This window comes from Rhinoderma darwinii, chromosome 9 (assembly GCF_050947455.1).
Source record: "Rhinoderma darwinii isolate aRhiDar2 chromosome 9, aRhiDar2.hap1, whole genome shotgun sequence".
NCBI classification, from domain to species: domain Eukaryota; kingdom Metazoa; phylum Chordata; class Amphibia; order Anura; family Rhinodermatidae; genus Rhinoderma; species Rhinoderma darwinii.
Window position 1 is genome coordinate 29704494 of NC_134695.1, and position 21886 is coordinate 29726379.

General features: G+C 42.8%; 1 protein-coding gene across 14 annotated transcripts in view; it reads right to left on the bottom strand.

Annotated features, from left to right (window-relative positions):
• Window positions 1-21886, bottom strand: part of NRXN2 (neurexin 2) — a 760118-nt gene that overhangs the window by 381377 nt on the left and 356855 nt on the right. For 10 of the 14 annotated variants that reach the window (XM_075837449.1, XM_075837451.1, XM_075837448.1 and 7 more), the window contains 5 exons: window positions 20558-20941; window positions 15240-15443; window positions 10195-10221; window positions 7507-7626; window positions 261-648 (listed from right to left, as the gene is read on the bottom strand). In XM_075837449.1, the coding sequence (XP_075693564.1) occupies window positions 261-648; window positions 7507-7626; window positions 10195-10221; window positions 15240-15443; window positions 20558-20941 (1123 nt within the window). The remainder of the gene's footprint in view (window positions 1-260; window positions 649-7506; window positions 7627-10194; window positions 10222-15239; window positions 15444-20557; window positions 20942-21886) is intronic. The other 4 variants (XM_075837456.1, XM_075837455.1, XM_075837447.1 and 1 more) reach the window with 1 other exon arrangement.

Here is a 21886-nt window from a genome sequence, read left to right on the forward strand (position 1 = left end):
ATTTTTCAAAGGACCCTTCACACGGTGCGTTGAAACAACGGGCATGTGAATGGGCCCATTGAAAAACATGGGTCCGTGCGACGGGCGTTGTTTTAAAGGCCATCACACAGACGTATTCAACGCTCCTGTGAATAAGGCAAATAACACTGGAAAACAAAACTTTTGCCTATTAACCAGTATGGATTACTTCAGCTTTGTTATTGGAAACACCTAAAATTAAGTTTATGTAACATAAATGTTTAGAGTATACTGTCACTCACCCCTTCACCAGCTCCACAGCAATAAAGTCAGGCCCCTGACCTCCATTGTAAAGTAGGAGTCCATCTGGATGTCGTCCACGAAACATAAAGAGAAGATGCATAGAAGCATATGCCTGAAGTCGAGGAAGGGCTAGGTATGCTGGTCCCGACCGAAAGACTACAGGATCAGCTAGCAGGGGACGAAGGCCACCAGCACGAGCATTGAGTTCACAACGTCTGCCTAATTCACCATCCTGACATAAGTCAAGATATGGGGCACCATTGTAACGGAGAGCTGTTAAGTGACCCAAGAAATTTGATGGTGGGACTGAAAGGAAACGGCGTTCAGTCATTATGCCTGTCTCCAGATGGTGAAGCTCTAGTCGGGTATGGTCGCCCGCCATGTGTCCTAAAAGAGCAAGAAATACATGACATAATAGTTCCTGTGTGAAAAACACTGACTTGGTTTACAGTATTTGTTATATAATTGTATATTTCCATAATAAGAGACACATGCAATAGCATTCAAGGAAATATAATGGAGCAAACATTACATCAGCAGCCATATAGGTAGTCAAATATTTGGAGTTATTGAATAAATGGGGCATAATGTATTGCATCCGTAACAATTTCCTTGACAACTTATATTATTATGGACCTACAGTATATAAGCTGCAATAATGAAACAATTAGTCAATGTAAGTTGAGAAATCTCTGCATTTATTATCACTTTTGAATGTAGGAAATACAGAATAGTTCGTATTTATCGCTCAGTTCAGGATTAATGGCAAATTAAACAATCATTAAAAAAAAATGCAGGTGACCTCCCTTCAGAGTAAAATACGTCTTTTATTGTACTAGAAAACAAAATTCATCACATTATTTTAAAAAAATCATTTAACTTGCTTCTCTTTGCCTTTATATTTTGGAGTTTATTGGTTAATGCAAAATAGAGTAGTGATGTTTAAGTCTGAACACAGGCCTTGATACTTCTTTTTTTCTTATGATCGCTTTTTAGATTCCAGGCCCAATATTATTATAATTTTTTGGGATTATCTATCATCTATCTAATCTATCTATCTGTCGATCTGTCTGTCTGTCTATCTATCTATCTAGAATGTCCACCATCCAGCAGCACCAGTCAGGAATAAAGGTGGGTGCACGTCCCAGGAGCCCGATCACTGCTCCCAGATCCTCAATATTCGTCCAATAAGAGACAGCACTCCAATTTGCTTGAGAAAGGCTCCATGTAAAGAGCCGAAACGTCGCACAGGGGCTAATAAAAAGCAGTTTTTTCCTATCACAAATTGGAGTGCTGTCTCTTATTGGACGAATATCTATCTATCTATCTATCTATCTATCTATCTATCTATCTATCTATCTATCTATCTATCTATCTATCTATCTATCTATCTATCTATCTATCTATCTATCTATCTAAGGCTTTGATGTATAGTAGGTTTATTGTTCACATGACCAAAGTGCTCATAATGAATACATTTATTTAAAGGGGTTTACCCACCCTATGCCATAACATTATAATTGGTTGTGTCCAACAAATGGGACCCCTGCCCATGCAGAGAACGAAGGGACCACTTTAGCTTTTTCTTTGCATAGCAGAATTCCTGTCCACCAGTTGTTCATGGAATTGCAACATAGCTCAAGTGGATGACACTGTGTTGTATTTCCTTACCTAGCGGGTGAACAGAAGCACGGCAAAGCAGAATATATGTAACGTCTATGGCCGAGGGCCATCGTTCAGACTTACTCTCTGAAGGCCCCGGGCCATGGATGTCTGTGTTCTCGGCGGCATCTCCCTCCAGGGAGACGCCGGCACTTACTTCCGGATTCTGGGACTGTTTCCAGCAGGGCGCGCGCCCGCGCGTGCACGGCCTTAAAGGGCCAGTACGCGTCCAGTTGTCATTAATCAGTAATTAGCCCAGAATGCTGCTGGACTATAAAAAGGGCTCTGCCCACTTGATCCTTGCCTGAGCGTTGTTGTATACCTAAAGTTTGTCTAGCAAATGGTCTCCCAGTGTTTTCCAGTTCCCAGTGTTACCCGTTCCTGCTGCCTGTACCCTGTATCCCGTGCTACCGTGCCTCTGTGCCATCTACAGTGAAAATCAAGTCGTGTCTTCCACTGCATCTCTGTGCCATCTACAGTGAAAGTCAAGTTGTGTCACCGCTACTGTCTACATTGCCTCTGGTACCCGTTCTGGCTATAGACATTGTTTTGTACCTAGTTGGCCACTACGCGGTATGGCCCATTGGGTCCACACCCCGTGCCGTGACAGTAAGCTCAGGCCATGGACCCCGCTGGATCAGGATCAACTCCATGGCACAGCAGCTAGGGGTGCTAGCTACTTCTTTCTCCGCTCCTATGCAAGCTCCTCCGATTGACCCTCCTGCTATACCTCCTGGCAGCTCCAGTCCGGATCCTTGGTTCCATTGCCACCTCGGTTCTATGGAGACGTAAGTACGTGCAGGGAGTTTCTTAACCAATGCCATATCCACTTCACTCTGCACGCCCTATCATTTCCTTCGGACAGAGCCAGGATCGCCTTAATTATGTAACTACTTGCTGGCAAGGCCCTGGTATGGGCGAATCCAATCTGGGAACGACAGGGACCTGGGACCCGAGATTTCCAGGGGTACGGGCGGTTATTCCGTACCGTATTCGAGGAGCCTGGACGAGTCTCGTCGGAAGCCACTGCTATCTTTAACCTTTGACAGGAGGACGCCTCCGTGGGCGAACACAACCATCCAGTTCCGGACCCTGGCAGGAGAACTGTCCTGGACCAATGAGGCCTTGGTAGCATCCTTCTGGCATGGTCTATCGCCCGAGATCAAGAACGAACTTGCTGCTCGAGATCTACCAGCTGCCTTGGACGACCTGATTCTACTTGCTACTCGAGTGGACATAAGGCTCAGAGAGAGATCTCAAGAGATTCGACAGGAGAGATGGCTTCCTAGACTGGCGCCCAAGTTCCAGCAACCCCTCTTGCCTTCTTCTACTGCTCCACCCGAGGTTCCGATGTAGGTATATAGGCTTAAACTGTCCATTCAAGAGAAACAACACAGGCGCACCTCTGGACTCTGTTTATATTGCGCCCTCGCTGGCCATGTCGTGCGTCTGTCCCCCCAGAAGTAAAAAAAAAAACAACGCCTAGGATTGGTTGGAGAGACAACCCTGGGCGATACTGCATTTAATAGAGAACTCTCCTCCAAACTGTTCATTCCTGTGACCATCCTCGCTGGCGAGAGGCCCCATCCAGTCTCTGCAGCCAATTTCATCTGCCAAGACCTTGTGGATCTTCTTCTGTTGCCCACTGTTCTTCTGGAAAGGCTATTGATCGTTGCCTCGGTAGATGGACTGCCTTTGCCTGACACAGTTTTGTCTGTGATCGTTAAGACTCCAAGTGGGAGTTCTTCACTCTGAACTCATCTCCCTGTTTGTCCTGCCCAAGGCCGTCAACCCTGTGCTGCTGTGTTTGCCTTGGCATTGTCTACACGCCCCAGTCCTCCAGTGGGGCCCTAAGTGTCTCGACCGCTGTCTGGTGCATGTACATCCGCCTGAGTCTCTTCCGCATCAGTCACTGGCAGGGTTGCCTCCTTGTTACTCTCTGTTCTCAGATGTCTTCAACAAGAAGGAAGCAGAGACATTGCCACCACATCGAGCGTATGATTGCCCTATAGACTTGGTTCCTGATTCGTCCCCTCCTCGCGGTAGAGTATACCCTCTCTCCTCGCTTGAGACCCAGTCTATGTCAGCCTATATTAAGGAGAATCTGGAGAGGGGCTTCATACGTAAATCCTCATCCCCGGCCGGAGCCGGGTTTTTCTTTGTCAAGAAGACAGATGGATCCCTCCGACCCTGCATTGACTACCGAGGCCTCAACCAGATCACGGTGAAGAACAAGTACCCATTGCCTTTGATTCCGGAACTGTTTGATTGCATACGGGGGGCAAAAAAAATTCTAAGCTAGACCTGCGGGGGGCTTACAATCTAATCCGGATTCGTCAGGGTGACGAGAGGAAGACTGCATTTAATACACGTTATGGACGCTACAAATATCTCGTAATGCCCTTCGAACTATGTAACGCCCCCCGCGGTGTTTCAAGAATTTGCCAATGACATTTTTCGTGATCTCCTCTATGACTGTGTTGTGGTGTATCTCGATGACATTTTGATTTTTTTCCCCAGATCTTGTAACTCATCAAAGTCATGTCCGCCAGGTGTTGCTTCAATTAAGGGAGAATCATCTTTATGCCAAGCTGTAGAAGTGCGTGTTTGAAAAGAAGTCTTTACCCTTCCTGGGCTATATCATCTCCGATCAGGGTCTCAAAATGGACCCTGAGAAGGTAAAAGCTGTCCTGGAATGGCCACCCCCCAAGGCTTAATTGCCATACAACGCTTCCTGTGATTCACCAACTTCTACCGGCTGTTCTTTCTCAACTTCTCTTAATTACCCCTCCCATCTCCACCATCACTAAAAAGGGCATGAATGCCAAGGTGTGGACTCCAGAAGCAGAAGTCGCATTAAAAACCTTAAAAAAGGCCTTCACGTCAGCCTCTATGCTTCATCACCCTGATGTATCCCTACGGTTTTCATTAGAGGTGGACGCTTCCTCTGTTGGTGCCGGTGCACTTTTGTCCCAGAGAGGTACAAAAGGCAAGACTGTGGTATGTGGCTACTATTCTAAGCTGTTTTCTCCCACAGAGCGCAACTACTTGATTAGGGATTGGGAGTTATTGGCCATCAAGCTGGCCCTGCAGGAGTGGAGACACCTACTGGAAGGCGCAGTTCATCCTATCCTGGTCTTAACGGACCACAAGAACCCGACCTACCTACAGACGGCTCAACGGCTGAATCCTCGTCAAGCCAGGTGGTCGTTGTTCTTTGCTCGGTTCCGGTTTGAACTCCACTACCAACCTGCCGACAAGAATGTGGGGGCCGATGCCTTGTCTAGGTCATTTGAAACAGAGGACACTGTGGTGTCCACACAGAATATTATTGACCCTTCCTGCATCTATTCTGTTAACCCTCTGCAAGTTAGAGACATTCCTCCGGGAAGGAATTTTGTACATCTGGCAGACAGAGGAAGAATCCTTCGCTGGGGTCACAGTTCCAAGCTGGCAGGTCACGCAGGTGCCCGTAAGACATGAGACCTAATTGCCCGTCAGTTCTGGTGGCCCACGCTGCCCAAAAACGTCTTGGACTTTGTCTCCTCTTGTACGGTGTGCGCAGCAAACAAAGTTGCCCACTCCAGACCAGCCGGTCTGCTCCAACCACTGCCTGTGCCCGACGCCCCCTGGCAGCATGTTGCTATGGACTTTGTCACAGATCTGCCTCTCTCTGCGGGATGCAGTGTGATCTGGGTGGTGGTGGATCGATTTTCTAAAATGGCTCATTTTGTTCCCCTGACTGGCTTGCCTTCCGCTGCTCGACTGGCCGACCTCTTCGTTCAACAAATCTTCCGTCTGCACGGCTTGCCTCTGCATATTGTCTCAGATCGAGGGGTCCAGTTCACCTCAAAGTTCTGGAGAGCACTCTGCGAAAGGGTTGAAAGGGTTAACAAGATTATGGAGAACTATCTGCGGCACATTGTCTCCAGACAACATGATGACTGGTTGCAGCTGCTCCTGTGGGCTGAGTTCTCCTATAATAACCATACTAGTGAGTCCACCACATCCAGTCCGTTCTTCATCGTTTACGGCCAACATCCTCGTATACCTCTTCCTGTCTCTACTATGTCCCAGGTGCCTGCAGCTGACTCTACCTTGAGGGACTTTCTGCAGATATGGCAACAGACATGATCTTCTATTCTGCTGGCAGTGGACCGCATGAAGAGAAAGGCAGACACTAGAAGACGAGAACCTCCCCAGTTTCTTCCAGGTACGAAGGTCTGGCTGTCTTCCAGGAATATCCAGCTAAGGGTGCCGTCTTGCAAGTTTGCTCCGAGGTTCCTCGGACCCTTCGAGATTCTGCTACAAATCAATCCTGTGTCTTACAAGCTTCGGCTGCCTCCTACCCTCAAGATCTCAGACTCCTTCCATGTCTCCTTGCTGAAGCCCATGGTCCTGAACCGCTACTCCAGGACATCTAGTTCCGCAGTGGCTCCTGGCGGTTTGTCAGGGACTTTCGAAGTGAAGGAGATCCTGGCCACCAAGAAAGGGGAGGAGGGGATTTGGTCCTGAAGAGAGGTCTTGGGAGCAAGGGGAGAACATCGATGCCCCTGTCCTCGTGAAGAGATTTCTCTCCCGCTCTGGTCCCAAGAGGAGGGGGCGTAAGAGGGGGGATACTGTAACGTCTATGGCCGAGGGCCGTCGTTCAGACTTACCCTCTGACAGCCCCGGCCATGAACGTCTATGTTCTCGGCGGCATCTCCCTCCAGGGAGACACCGGCACTCACTTCCGGATTCTGGGACTGTTTCCCGCAGGGTGCGCTCACCCGCACGTGCATGGCCTTAAAGGGCCAGTACGCGTCCAGTTGTCATTAATCAATAATTAGCCCAGAATGCTGCTGGACTATAAAAAGGGCTCTGCCCACTTGATCCTTGCCTGAGCGCTGTTGTATACCTAAAGTTTGTCTTGCAAATGGTCTCCCAGTATTTTCCAATCCCCAGTGTTACCCGTTCCTGCTGCCTGGACCCTGTATCCCGTGCTACCGTGCCTCTGTGCCATCTACAGTGAAAGACAAGTCGTGTCTTCCACTGCATCTACTGTGCCATCTACAGTAAAAGTCAAGTCGTGTCACCGCTACTGTTTACATTGCCTCAGGTACCCGTTCTGGCTATAGACATTGTTTTGCACCTAGTTGGCCAGCTGCTATCCCGCTACGCGATACGGCACAGTGGGTTCACACCCCGCGCCATGACAGAATACTTGTGAAGGAGCTGCAACGCTTAACTAGTCCCTTCATTCTAAGGATCACAGGGGTCCCGGCAGTTGGACCCCCCTGATCAGTAAAATATAGCATATCCTTGTGATATGCTATCACTTCCTAATATTGGTTAAACTCCTATAAAGGCCCCTTAAATTGGATTTTATTTCATTAGGTTTAATAAGTGCATCCACTGTAAGTGGGAAGACTGATACATGGCTCTTTAAAGCCTAACTAGTAAAATTACATGTGGGATCAACTTCTAGCACTAGTCATTTTAGCTTCAATAGCTAAAAAAATAAATTAAAAAAAAAGACAGCAAATTTAACTAGTACGTCAAACTAAGGAAACAAAAATAAAACTTTCAAAAAACATTGACTACCTTCTACAGTGACATTGTCCACACTGAGCTGAAGGTATTTCCCTCTGCGGAGAACTCGAACTGTGTGCCATTCGTTGTCATTTAGCTTTTGACCAGCATACAAAGTCTCTGGGCCCTTACCTGTAAGGAGTAGGAGTGGAGTGTAAAGGTTTGCATTAACATTTTTAGAAACACATACCTACATCTAGAAGTGACGGAAGCTACAACAAATAGATATGTAGAATCTGATGTGTTTTATTCTGTCAATTTTAATGATGTTATAAAAATGTTATTATTCAAATGCTTACTTTAAAAGCAGTACCTAATGTTCTCAAATGCTTCAATTTTTAAAATATTACATTTCTGAAAAATGGATGATTTTAAGGAAATACTTAAAACATTTTTTGGGATGGGTTAAAAAAAGAAAAATCACTTAAAAATAAGTACTGTAACACTAAATGTATGCCATTAATGCCACAGCTTATGAAATAGATTTGGGCTACATAATGATTCCCACATTGGCCTATGCTTGGCTGGAGGCATCATGGCCTTGGCACAGGGAGCACAGACAATATTCAGTTAGTGCACAAAATATATTTGAAGTTAAGGATCAGTTTTACATTCAAATATGTTATTTTTGGGTGGTTTTAGTGAGTACCTGGACATTTACATACATTTTTTTTTGTTTTTAACTATTTTTTTTAAATCTTAATTTTTTTTCATGGTGCTCTAACTTTTACCTTTTCAGGATTGCTCCTCAGAAATATTCAAAATTAGAGCCCAATGGAGGTACCCCTTTAGTGATAGATACAACAAACACTTCTCTCCCCCTGCTGTGTGATTACTGACTACAGCAAACTGCATTGTGCCACATACTACACAATCTCTGTCTCCCCTTGCTGCACAAGATCCCTCTCTCCTGCACCGAGGCAGCCACTTTTTCCTACCACCTCTTACTACTCTAGACTATAATGTCTTCTCAGTTCTCTCTTTCTCGATGATGATGATGATGGTGATGATGATGGCTCTCGTTAGTCCCTGCATCTTTACATGCAATAGAGGAGAGATGATGCATCTGCAGGATCAATGACTAAGGCCTCATGCACACGAACATATTTTTTCCTGTCTGTAAATACAGGCGTAAATACAGGTCCGGTGTCACCAGTATTCCACCGGTATTTACGGACCCGTTTTCTCTGCACTAATCGGCAGCCCCTTCTCTCTATCAGGATAGAGAGAAGGGGCAGCCCTTTCGGGGCAGAGATTCCGCAGCGTTTAAAAGTAAAAACCCCCGACCGTTGTCTTGGTGACGAGTCCCTCTTTTGACATCCAGTCCGACCTCCCTGGATGACGCAGCAGTCCATGTGACCGCTGCAGCCTGTGATTGGCTGCCGCGGTCACATGGGATGAAACGTCATCCCGGGAGGCCGAACTGGAGGAAGAAGCAGGTAAGTTCATTTTTAATACTATTAACTCCAGCGGTAGTTACTGAAAGAGTTACTGCCGATCAATTAACTCTTTCAGCACCATGGACAGTGACTATCCCCTGATGTGCCTAGCAACGCTCCCGTAATTACGGGTGCACACACGTAACCACCCGTAATTACAGGAGCCCCATAGACTTCTATGGGCCTGCCCGTGCCGTTATTACGGCCTAAAATAGGACATGTTCCATATTTTTCAACGGCACGGGCACCACGTAAGCATGCGGGAAGGTACCCGTGGCCAATAGTAGTCTATGGGCTCGTAATTACGGGCGTTTTTACGTTCGTGTGCATGAGGCCTAAGAGAGAACAGTCTATTAGGCCTCTATAGCATGAATGAAGAACCTAAAGATAGCTTCTAGTGATAGGACCTGATTATAAGTGTGTATGGTCACAGGCTGAATGCGTTTTACCGCAAATTATCACGGTTTTGAAAAACAATAATTGGTCGCACACCTTGCACAGATCAAACACATTGAAACTGTGTGTTTTACCTGTACAAGCTGTGCCACTATAAATTTCTTTTTGATCACACAGCACATTACTGGTACCATTCCGCACCGACACTTGTTAGTTATTATTACAAAGCGGTATACTTTTATATCTTATAGCTCTTGTGCCCAATTTACCAAAAGTTGATATTTTGTTTTATATTCTAAAAGTAGAAATCATTTTGTTTCGTTCTGCCATCTTTATGAGATATGGCTTTACCTGTGCATTATGAACCTAAGACCTATTTAATATGAATTGATATGAACATTATAGTAATAAGTCATGACTGCTGGCTACTGACAGAAGAATAGAGATTAGAAGAAAGTGATAATATATATATATAAAACTTAGCATAATTACTAAAATTAACTATTACATATGTTGTAACAGTGTTGTGTGATATTGATTCAATGATATTTGTGATTGCTAGCTAAAAATTACCCATGAACCAACAAATAACGGAAAAACATATATATAAATTTAACATTTTAGAAAAATATAACAAATAAAACACAAAGAAATTACATTATTAAAAATTATTCCAAACAGACTACAAAAAATAATAACAATAAAGTGTCATAAAGAGCCATATAGAGAGAATTCTGAAGATACAGTAAGTAACAGAAAGAATGCAAAAGGAGAAAAAGTCGAGAAGAAGACAGCAAAGAAGGTGAACAGCAGAACAGGTTTGTTAGAAAGCACAGTCAGAGCAAAGATACAGCTTGAGACTTACTGGGCCCGCATACTATCCGTAAACAGTCTGAGGGGAAGAGAAAGAGACAGCCTGAGTTATCCTTCAGATCTTTCTGCAGACAGAACAATACAGCACCCACATATTCCGGGGACGCACATGTGTCTCAGGGGCCATTTCATAACTGACATCACAGCAGGCTAATTATGTGACAAAAGACTTTTTCATATTTATTTTCTTAAAATATCAAGGCAAGAAAAACTAGAAAATCCTAAAATGTTTACATATATTTACAACATGGATACTATCAGAGATCAGGTAAACATTATGTGGTTATGCCTTGCAAATATTAGTGAAACGCGAACTGTGCCGAAATATGGATTTTTTGTACAATGATAAATCCATTGGGCCTCATGTATAAAAATGAATACAGACAAAAGCGGAACTAATTGCCCATAGCAACTAATACCATGACTTTATAAAACTTCTAAGTTGAAAGCTGCAATCTGATTGGCTGCTATGGGCAATCCCTTCATTTTCTGTCAGCAGTAATTTCCATATTTGAGGCCTATAAGGTTTTCTATAATGAAAATACCAGTCTGCATTAACCTTTTCCCATGCTTAGAATCCATAGTACCACACATACTTGTCCTTCATGAAATGGCCACCTTGCAAACTACAGCCAACAGCAGACAAGAAAGGTGGTGGTCCCAGCATATTCACCCTCTAAGCTCAAACATCTAGGCTGAAAGGTTATTTCAGAACATATGTTCTGGCTATTAACCAATCTACCATAGCACTTAGAGGTGGGACCTATGCTCCGCCATTCTGTCTCCTTCAGAAACAATCCAGTCCGCCTCCTTACAGGAGAGAAGGAATTGATCTGGTGCTGATGGCTGTGGTCACCACATGTCGTCAACCGCGACGGAAAAGGGGACATGGACAAAAAAGAGGCAAAACCAGACCCCACCTACATCTCTTTTTTGAGGAAAAAAGAAAGTGTATGATTTTGTATTTGTTCTTTTTAATGAGTGATTCACGTGAAGATGAGAATATCACAAATTGTATCAATAGTATAAATAGTAATATAGAATTATTTTTAAAACTTCCCAATTACAAGAGTATAGCATGAGAAGAATAGCCCTCAAATATATATATATTTTTTTTAATAAACCTAACGTGCAGTAACTGTGTGCAATCTTTATTTAAGCTTATCTAGTTGTGCTTAACGCTTTTCCTAACTTAAGATGTACCCGTCATGTTTTTTTCGTTTTCTTTAAAGCACATACCTCTCCTTATGCCTGCCGTCCTGTCGATTCCAGTGCTGTTATTTTAATTTTTTTGGCCCTCTCATTGACCCGTTACGACCCCTACTCCGCTTGGTGCTCAATATGCAAATTTTGAGTAAAGGTACAGAGAGGAAGAGACCTCATTTCTTCTCAGTAGGCGTTGCCTGCTTCATTACTGTGACACTGTCCAATCACTGTGAGGCTGTCTGCTCTGATTGGACAGTGTCATATTGATGGAGGAGGCAACGCCTACTGAGTAGAGGTGAGGTCTCCTCCTCTCTTTACCTTTAGGCCTTAAGCACACTTCAGTGAATTGCTTCAGTGTGCTATAGTTTTTTATAACGGATAGCACACTAACCTATTTATTTCTATGGGGCTAAGCACACTTTTGTTTTTTTTGAGGAACTATGTGACCGATCCGCAAAAAATAGAACAGGTCCTATTCCTGCCCGTTTTTGTAGATCAGTTTTGGCCATTCGTTTCATTGGTCTGTTAAAACTACGGACCGCACATGGAAGTCATCCGTGTGGGGTCCATGTTTTGCGGATCCGTGATTTACGGCCGTATATATGGCCACGGATGTGTGCTTGAGGCCTAACTCAAATTTTGTATATTATGCACCAAGCAAAGCAGGGTCCACAGCGGGACAACGGGAGAGCCAAAATAATAAAAATTACAGCGCTGGAATGTAGAGGATGCCAAGAATAATGGGAGAACAGCCGAACAGAAATGAAGCGGCTGAGCGATCACACGAGTGCTTCTGCCGCTTTGTTTTAGCGATTGGCTCATGCCCCCACCAATCAAAACTTCTGACATGTCACTATGACATGTCAGAAGTTTGTCAAATGTTTAGTTACCCTTTAAGGTGAAAGTTATCCCACTAACCTACTGGTCCTCTGTGCAAATGGACAGGTTGCACATATGTTATGCCTGCCTCCCACTCACAGGATCCTACAGAACCTTCTCTCAGGTTTCTCTGACAGTCAATCATCCCTACTGTCCCTCTCATTGTGAAGATATGAATTAATACATGTGAAGTGTGAATGCTGGGAAATGTAGTTCTTTCCAATAAATATTAATATAGCCGACGTCCCAGGGACATAACTACATGACTGCATAAATAACAACACGACAGTAAATGGGTTCCCCAGCATGGACCCTGAGACTATATAATCTTAATATGTATAAATCCACAAACTGGCCTATAATACTTCTACAAATGTATAAAGCAAAACAAAAAGTAACATCTCTACTTACCAAACATAATAACAGTGATTTGGTTAAAATGAATTTAGTAGAAATTACTGTAAATAAGGCCAAAAAAAAATCGAGCAAATCTATGGATGTAGCAGAACTGAAGTTATCATTAAGCTTTTTCTATCAGGTCGAAATAAAAAAAACAAAAACGATTCTGCCATATCATGATTTACTGTGCTTAACGGTAATCTCAGGTTTGCTATATCACCATCTCATACAGAGGCAGTAGGCCCTAAGATCCTAACATGAATATAAAGTTTACAATTAATCATTAGCTTTTTTTGCACATAAGGCTTTGTTCACATCTGCGTCAGGGCTCAGTTCATGGGTTCCGTCGGACCTTTCCGTCAGGGGAACCCATGAACGGAACCCTGACTGAAACAAACGGAAACCATAGGTTTCCGTTTGCATCACCATTGATTTCAATGGTGACGGACCCGGTGCAAATAGTTTCTGTTTGTCCCCGTTGTGCAAGGGTTCCGTCAATTTGACGGAATGAATAGCGCAGTCGACTATGGTATTGATTCCGTCAAAATGACGGAACCCTTGCACAACCGTGACAAACGGAAACCATTTGCACCGGATCCGTCACCATTGAAATTAATGGTGATGCAAACGGAAACCTATGGTTTACGTTTGTTTCAGTCAGGGTTCCGTTCATGGGTTCCCCTGACGGAAAGGTCCGACGGAACCCATGAATGGAGTCCCAACGCAGATGTGAACGAAGCCTAACAGTGTATTAATTCTCTGCTTTGTCTAATATCTAGAAATGAATTTGAATAGAGAGAACTATAATAGGAATGAGAGTTAATGGGTGACTGTCTATGAAGAGTACAGTGGGGCAGGGCTTTGTCACTCTGAGATGTCCATTCCGTGCCTGACAGACCAGATGTGTCTGAAGGTTTTCAGCAAAGCAAACACTAAAGAATATTATCAGAATTAGTTTACTAATAGAATACCACTCAATCATGCTTCAATCCCTAAAGCATGGTAGACCGGTAAGATGGCAAAAGTCACAGAGACAAAAGGACTGTATCCATTAAATAAAGTCATTCCAAAACTTCCCACCGCAATAACCATATGAAACCTATTTAGTGTATGTATCGGCTATCACTAGAATTCAGCCTTTTACCACAAATCTTATTGCATGAAGGACATTAAAGAAGGAAACTCAGAGCACAATGGCAAAATAAAGCATTACATGGAATACAATAATAAGGGCTATAAATGAAGCAGCTCTGTGTATACCGGAAACAAATAGGTTGAAAACGGTAAAGTCATTACATAAACTATTTAGCGTATTACATTGACTGTACATGGACATATAACTGTCCCATCTGGACAGGACAACTCCTTCTTCTACTGAGGACACACAAGAGATCAGCTGATATCACCGGAGGAGCCGCTGCAGAACAAATGTGGTATAATATGGTGCACATTCAAATGTATTGGGACCATGTAATACATGGTCACAATGAGTCCTCCAGAGCGGGAGTTACACTTTTCAGCGACTTTCTTCTCTGGCAAATGGAGGAAGGTCCCAAAAAATAGGGCACATGGACAGGGGCTGTTCTAATGGCACAATCAATTAAATGGTCAGCTTTTCATTTCATGGGCCTTTGGATAGCTTTTAAGCAATTTCCAGAGCAGGACTGCATTCTTTGGCTGAGTGTTATCTAACAGCAGTCCATCAAATAGCAGGCGATGCAGTACAGAAGCCCAGCTTAACTCAAGGCCCTTTTACACGGTGCATATTCTGCCCAGTAAACGAGTGCTGATCAAAATATAGCATGTTGGTCGGCGCTTGTTCCATTTACTCGGAACAATGATTGAAATGTATGGGGACGAATGATTGTTAGTAGGATCGTTCATCCCAATGCATTTGCATCTTGTCGGCAGCACATTTTATGTTTACACAGGTTGATCAGCCGACAAACAAGCATTGGCTCTTTTGTCGGCTGAGCGCTTGTTTGCCCGATCATTGGCCCACGTAAAAGGGCTTTTAGTTGGCCAAGGTAGCAGAGCTTAAAAAATAAAAAAATTGCCTGGTGTAAAAATCTACAGCTTTGACAAAATCCTGAAAAACAATTCGACAATTGTAATTGTACAACTATGTAAATATTTCGATATCTTCGAGCTAAATGGGGACTCGTTTCTCAGTAGAGTAATGCAGAAGGAAATAATTATCTGTGACAATGTACGACAACAAAAGAAAGCTCATCAACCCCCTTCTATTATTCCATTCAGCAGAGCTTCATTTTTAAGCTTCCAGCATTTACACACCAATGATTTAGTCTTAAATAGAGATATGTCTCATGAGATGTAACTTATAGCTGCCTGTTAAATACTCCCCATTGTATGACAAGCGGCTGAAGTAAAAGTAACTAAGCAGAAGTAAAAATTATATTTAACCATTTAAATAAATGATCTTTGCTGGTGTGCTTTGTTACTTCTCATAAAATCAATAGTTTGTCTCTGTGACTCTAGCCATTGGTTTAAGAAGGTCATGTTCTTCTTGGGAAAGGGGATTGAAATAGATACCTAGGTTTACTGTGAGCTTCACTTTTCCGCCATCAAGTTCTAGTCGTAATGTGTCTGCAGACTCTTTAGAGGTGGTTGCCAGAAGAAGTCCATAAGCTCTCTGGGACATAAAACGTAAAGACACATCTTCTGCTTCTGTGTGTGTGACCCCGGGGAGCAGGACCTTGAGGTACATGCTGCCATCATAGCTCAGGACTGCTGCTTCTATAACCAAGAACACAAGAAATGGGTGAGACAAGGAATGGTAATTATGTCAACTGACAATTTTAAGATGTCTGGGGATGAAAAGAAAGGAAACAGTTGTTTTGCTTGTGGGGTGTCACTAAATCCATGAAAAAATAGATGGCAGCAACCCTCACTGGGTGAGTGATGGGTCAGGAGCGCTAACATACACGGGGCAGTCCTGCAAGAATACAGATTTTGATCTGGTTGGAGAGGTGGGCACACATATATCCATTGAAACTGGAGCCTCGAGCAGAATCTGGTTTGTTCTTAACAAACCACCAGTAATAACTTAGACTGGACAGACAATCAAGAATGTAGACCTGGAGGATAGTCAAGCCATTTGATTTGTTATTTTTATAATACAAAAAAAAAATTGAAAAAAAAGAGTTGAATATTACAGAATTAATATAGCTCTTGAATGTACAGTGGAGGAAATAAGTATTTGATCCCTTGCTGATTTTGTAAGTTTGCCCACTGTCAAAGACATGAACAGTCTAGAATTTTTAGGCTAGGTTAATTTTACCAGTGAGAGATAGATTATATTTAAAAAAAAACAGAAAATCACATTGTCAAAATGATATATATTTATTTGCATTGTGCACAGAGAAATAAGTATTTGATCCCTTTGGCAAACAAGACTTAATACTTGGTGGCAAAAGCCTTGTTGGCAAGCACAGCAGTCAGACGTTTTTTGAAGTTGATGATGAGGTTTGCACACATGTTAGATGGAATTTTGGCCCACTCCTCTTGGCAGATCATCTGTAAATCATTAAGATTTCGAGGCTGTCGCTTGGCAACTCGGATCTTCAGCTCCCTCCATAAGTTTTTGATGGGATTAAGGTCTGGAGACTGGCTAGGCCACTCCATGACCTTAATGTGCTTCTTTTTGAGCCACTCCTTTGTTGCCTTGGCTATATGTTTCGGGTCATTGTCGTGCTGGAAGACCCAGCCATGAGCCATTTTTAATGTCCTGGTGGAGGCAAGGAGGTTGTCACTCAGGATTTGACGGTACATGGCTCCATCCATTCTCCTATTGATGCGGTGAAGTAGTCCAGTGCCCTTAGCAGAGAAACACCCCCAAAACATAATGTTTCGACCTCCATGCTTGACAGTGGGGACGGTGTTCTTTGGGTCATAGGCAGTATTTCTCTTCCTCCAAACACGGCGAGTTGAGTTAATGCCAAAGAGCTCAATTTTAGTCTCATCTGACCACAGCACCTTCTCCCAATCACTCTCAGAATCATCCAGATGTTCGTTTGCAAACTTCAGACGGGCCTGTACATGTGTCTTCTTGAGCAGGGGGACCTTGCGGGCACTGCAGGATTTTAATCCATTACGGCGTAATGTGTTACCAATGGTTTTCTTGGTGACTGTGGTCCCAGCTGCCTTGAGATCATTAACAAGTTCCCCCCCGTGTAGTTTTCGGCTGAGCTCTCAGCTTCCTCAGGATCAAGGATACCCCACGAGGTGAGATCTTGCATGGAGCCCCAGATCGATGTCGATTGACAGTCATTTTGTATGTCTTCCATTTTCTTACTATTGCACCAACAGTTGTCTCCTTCTCACCCAGCGTCTTACTTATGGTTTTGTAGCCCATTCCAGCCTTGTGCAGGTCTATGATCTTATCCCTGACATTCTTAGAAAGCTCTTTGGTCTTGCCCATGTTGTAGAGGTTAGAGTCAGACTGATTAATTGAGTCTGTGGACAGGAGTCTTTTATACAGGTGACCATTTAAGACAGCTGTCTTTAATGCAGGCACCAAGTTGATTTGGAGCGTGTAACTGGTCTGGAGGAGGCTGAACTCTTAATGGTTGGTAGGGGATCAAATACTTATTTCTCTATGCACAATGCAAATAAATATATATAATTTTGACTATGTGATTTTCTGTTTTTTTTTTAAATATAATCTATCTCTCACTGGTAAAATTAACCTAGCCTAAAAATTCTAGACTGTTCATGACTTTGACAGTGGGCAAACTTACAAAATCAGCAAGGGATGAAATACTTATTTCCTTCACTGTATGTCTTTACAATGATCGACATTAAATTCAACAGATTACTGTTATACTGGTCTCTGATCTATGAAAACACATGAATCCTACTCCGACATGAAATCATAAAATTGCTATTTATCTATCAAAACGTAAGAAATAATCACATAGTTACTATTCTAATTTTCAAGAGAATATAGTAGGAGTAAAACATTTATTAAACAACGGTATGACCTTCATGTATAGTAATCTTACTCATAAAAAAAATGACATTGAGAGTAATACAATGTTTTCACAATTTCAATACTGTCAACCCATTCTAATTGTAAGAAATTGAATTACATAAAAGCTTTAAAGAAGCACTCCAGTTTTTTGTTTTTGCCAAAATAAGATATTATTAACCCCATGGAGACGCAGTCAATGTTTCGGTTTTGCCTCCTCGCCTTCCAAAAGCCACACCTTTTTTATTTTCCGTCAGCATAACAGTTTGAGGGCCGTTTGAGGGCTTTTTTTGAGTCGAGTTGAAGTTTTTATTGGCAGGATTTAATGCACCATTTAATGTACTAGGAAGCTGTAAACAAATTCTTTGTGGGGTAAAATGGGTAAAAAACAGCGATTCTGCAATGGTTTTTTAGAATTAATTTTTACGGTGTTCACCATGTGGTAAAAATGACTTGTCAACTTTATTCTATGCGTCGATATAATTATGGCGATACCAAATTTATCCATTTTTCTTTTATGTCCTATCACTTTTGCACACAAAAAACATTTGTTAAAGAATAATTTTTTTTGTGTCACTATATTCTGAGAGCTATAACTTTTTAATTTTTCTGTTGATTGATATGTGTGAGGGATAATTTTTTTTTCTTTTTTCTTTACATTTCTTTAGGGGAAAATGGGAAAAGTTTTATTTTGTACATTAAAAAAACTTTACTTTAGTAGTGTTTAACTTTTTTTTTTTTTACTAATCTCTCTAGAGGACTTGAACCAGCAATCGTTTGTACAATATACTGCTAAATATTAGCACAAAGATGGCAGACCTTAGGACCTTCATTAGGCCCCTAGACTGCAATGACAACCATCGTCACCCGGTTATCTCGTCGTGGGGGGGGGGGCGATCAGATATTGGAGGGGGCTGTCCCCCTATTTCTAATGGCTTAGATGCCATGGACACTATTGAACATGGTATCTAAGTGGTTAAACTGGTCGGATCGGAGTTATTTAAAATTCCTCCCGTTGCAGTGATGTAAAATACAGCCAGTATGGAGTGCGCTCATCCTGTGAGTCAGCTCCATACTGCCCATTTGGCAGCTGACATGTATGTGACATGTCACCAAGGGGTTAAAGAATAATGTAGAGGCCCCTGTGTATGCCTTGTGTATATCTGTTCTACTTAGGCCTCATGCACACGACAGTAGCCGTGTGCACAGCCCGTGATAGCGGCACAGACGGCCGTGGAGTGTCATTGGATGACGCTCCTCGAGCCGCCTGCAAATCACGGCCGTGCACGCATTGAATTCAATAAGCCCGGTTTTCCAGCCAATGCACGGACCGTTGAAACCGCGGTCGTGTGCATGGGCGCATAGAAATTAATGGGTCCGCAATTCACCCGCAGATTTGCGGGTGAATTGCGGCCCGCAAAAACATTTTTGTCTGCATGGGGCCTTAGTGTGCTATTTATGGGTTGTCTGCCATCTTGGGTTCTCCTAGTGCAGCCTACATTTCCCATCATGCCTCTGGCTTAGCAAAGGCAGAAGGGGTGGACTCTCATCACACTGCACTTTCTCTGCTCTAAATCCTAAGTGCAGCAAATGATAGATCAGTGACATAGGAGACAGTGAGGAGCAGCATCTCATAGAAATACACTGGACTCTGCACATAGCACTCACAAATAGTATAGACAGTCAGTGTGAGTCAGGTGAGCTTTATAACTCTGCAGGTAATTATTATATGTACGCTCCTATTATATCACTGCACTCCTGGTCCTTAGATAGGGAAGAAATCATCTCTTTAGCACCACTATATATGCAAGGGAATATACAGAGGAGAAAGAAGGGGTCTCGAAGCTGCCAGGAGGGATGTGATTGGTGATGATGTAATCCTGTATTACACAGGAAGTCAGCCACACAGGAGAAATTACCTCCTGTTTGAGAACATGGTGTATTTTGGTGCAAAAAGAAAATTTGCCGGAGTGCTTCTTTAACAACCTAAAATTTTGTAACCAGAATTTTAGGATGACTTTAATATTTTCAGCACATTTAAATTGATATATATTTTTTTAACCAATGTATGTTACAGTAAACCAAAGGTATAATATCTGAAAGGGTAGAGTGAGTAGAGCTTAAATGGGTATTCCGGTTATAACAAGTTATTACCTATCCACTGGATTTGTGATAACAGCTACATCGGTTGGGGTCTGGCTGCTGGGACATTCACCAATCGCCAGATCAGGGGTCCGGATCCCCTGTTCCACCCAGATAAATGACCGCTTGCCAGGAGGAAATGAATGGATCGACAACCAAGCATGCGTACTGCCGCTCCATTCAAAGTCTATGGCATTGAACCTCAACAATTTATCTGTTATCGTAGGTGATAACTGGTTATAACTGGAATACCTCTATAAGGGAGAAAAGTGACGCTTTTCACTCCATTTATGCAAGGCAGGAATAAGTCTTTCTAAAACAGAAAGTATTTAAATAACCCAATTCTATTACATACGTATAAAAAAAAAACAAGGTGTTTAATTCTTAGTCTGTCATAGTGGGTGGTTATGTGGCAACAATTTTTTTGGCCAATAAGGCTTCCAGAACCATAGGCGTATAGCACAGATACAGCTTATAAGTAATTTACATGTGACTGTTTCAATCTTGTTAGCCATCATCAGTGCAGGAAAAGGAAGTTATGGTTCTACTGAGAGGGTTCTCTATTGACTGGGGAAGTACTTTTGCAGTATAGCTTGCATGGTTAGGGTGGGTAGAGCCCACAGATAAACCATAATCTTTCACTTTCATAGCAATGTGATATATATGATACAGTGGGGATGAAGTTAATATGTTATTTTCATTATTTATAGTACAATATAAATAATACATTATATCTCACCTCTTTCACATGTGTCCCCAAGGTATCCTGTCCCCACGCAGTCACAGATAAAGCGGTTCCAGCCATCCCTACATTGACCTCCATTTCTACATGGGGAATTTGTGCAATGGCGCTGGGTTTCTCGAGTACATAAAAGAGCAACACCTGAAGCCCCTGATAACTCAGCTAGCTGTCGAATGTCTCTACTTTTGCCATCAACAAAAAGGTCCCGAATACAACCTACAAATCCCAAACCAAGGGAGGCTGTCCAGACTTCAGGCGGAAGTTGAAGATCTTCTCTCGGTTCAGGAAGACCTCCTAGGTACATTTCTCCATCTAGGTCAAGAATTTCACTCTCCCCTCCAACTTGGAAGGGTGTGTTTCTACTATTAACGGAGATAGAACCTGAGGATAACAAAAGAAATGTCGCAATTTAGAAGTACAAAGCAAACATTACAATAGTAATAATGAATTTCTACATTTCGTTTACATATTGTATTGAAGACAATATACACACACCATGTAAAAATGGTCATGTAATAGTAAATCAGATGTTAAAACAATTAAAAAATGGCTACTACTTGCGGCAGTATTGGTTGTCATGCTTGAGTTCGATTCTCAGAAACTTATGGGAAAGCTGTCATTCTGTCAACATGTTTTATTAATGTTGTTAAGAAGCAAATTTAAAGATATAAATTTATATAGTTGAACTTTCTGTTGTCAAAAATGGCTGCCACAGCTGAGTTAGTGGGTGTCAATATCTCTCTAAGTAAAAAAACAATCATGGATCTAACTTATTATTGAATTTATTGCACACACTTAGGCCCCATGCACACAAACGTATTTTTACGGCCGCAATTCACCCGCAAATCTGTGGGTGAATTGTGGCCCCATTCATTTCAATGGGCCCACGCACACGACCGTGGATTCCACGGTTCGTACATTGCCTGGGAGCTTAGCCTGCAAAAAGATAGGACATGTCCTATTACTGCAGCATTTTGCGGTCCATGTTAGTTGAAATGAATGCACATGGCAATGTGCACGGCCCGTGATTTGCGGGTGGCCGTGGGTGACACTCCGAGGCCGTCTGAGCCACAAATCACGGCCCGTGCACACCACTACGGTCGTGTGCATTAGGGCTGATCTGAACGGCAAATCCGTAAGGATGCTGTGCAGCTCTGTCGGGTGAACATACAGATTGGCATATGATGAAAACCTCCACAATATGTTTTTCTCTCAGATTTGTACAGAATCCAACAGGGAAAAAAAAGCATTAAATTGGAGGCATACAGAGGTGACGTATAGGCCTCATGGTCCTCTGTGGCAACCCTATTAACGCTCAGTACAAAA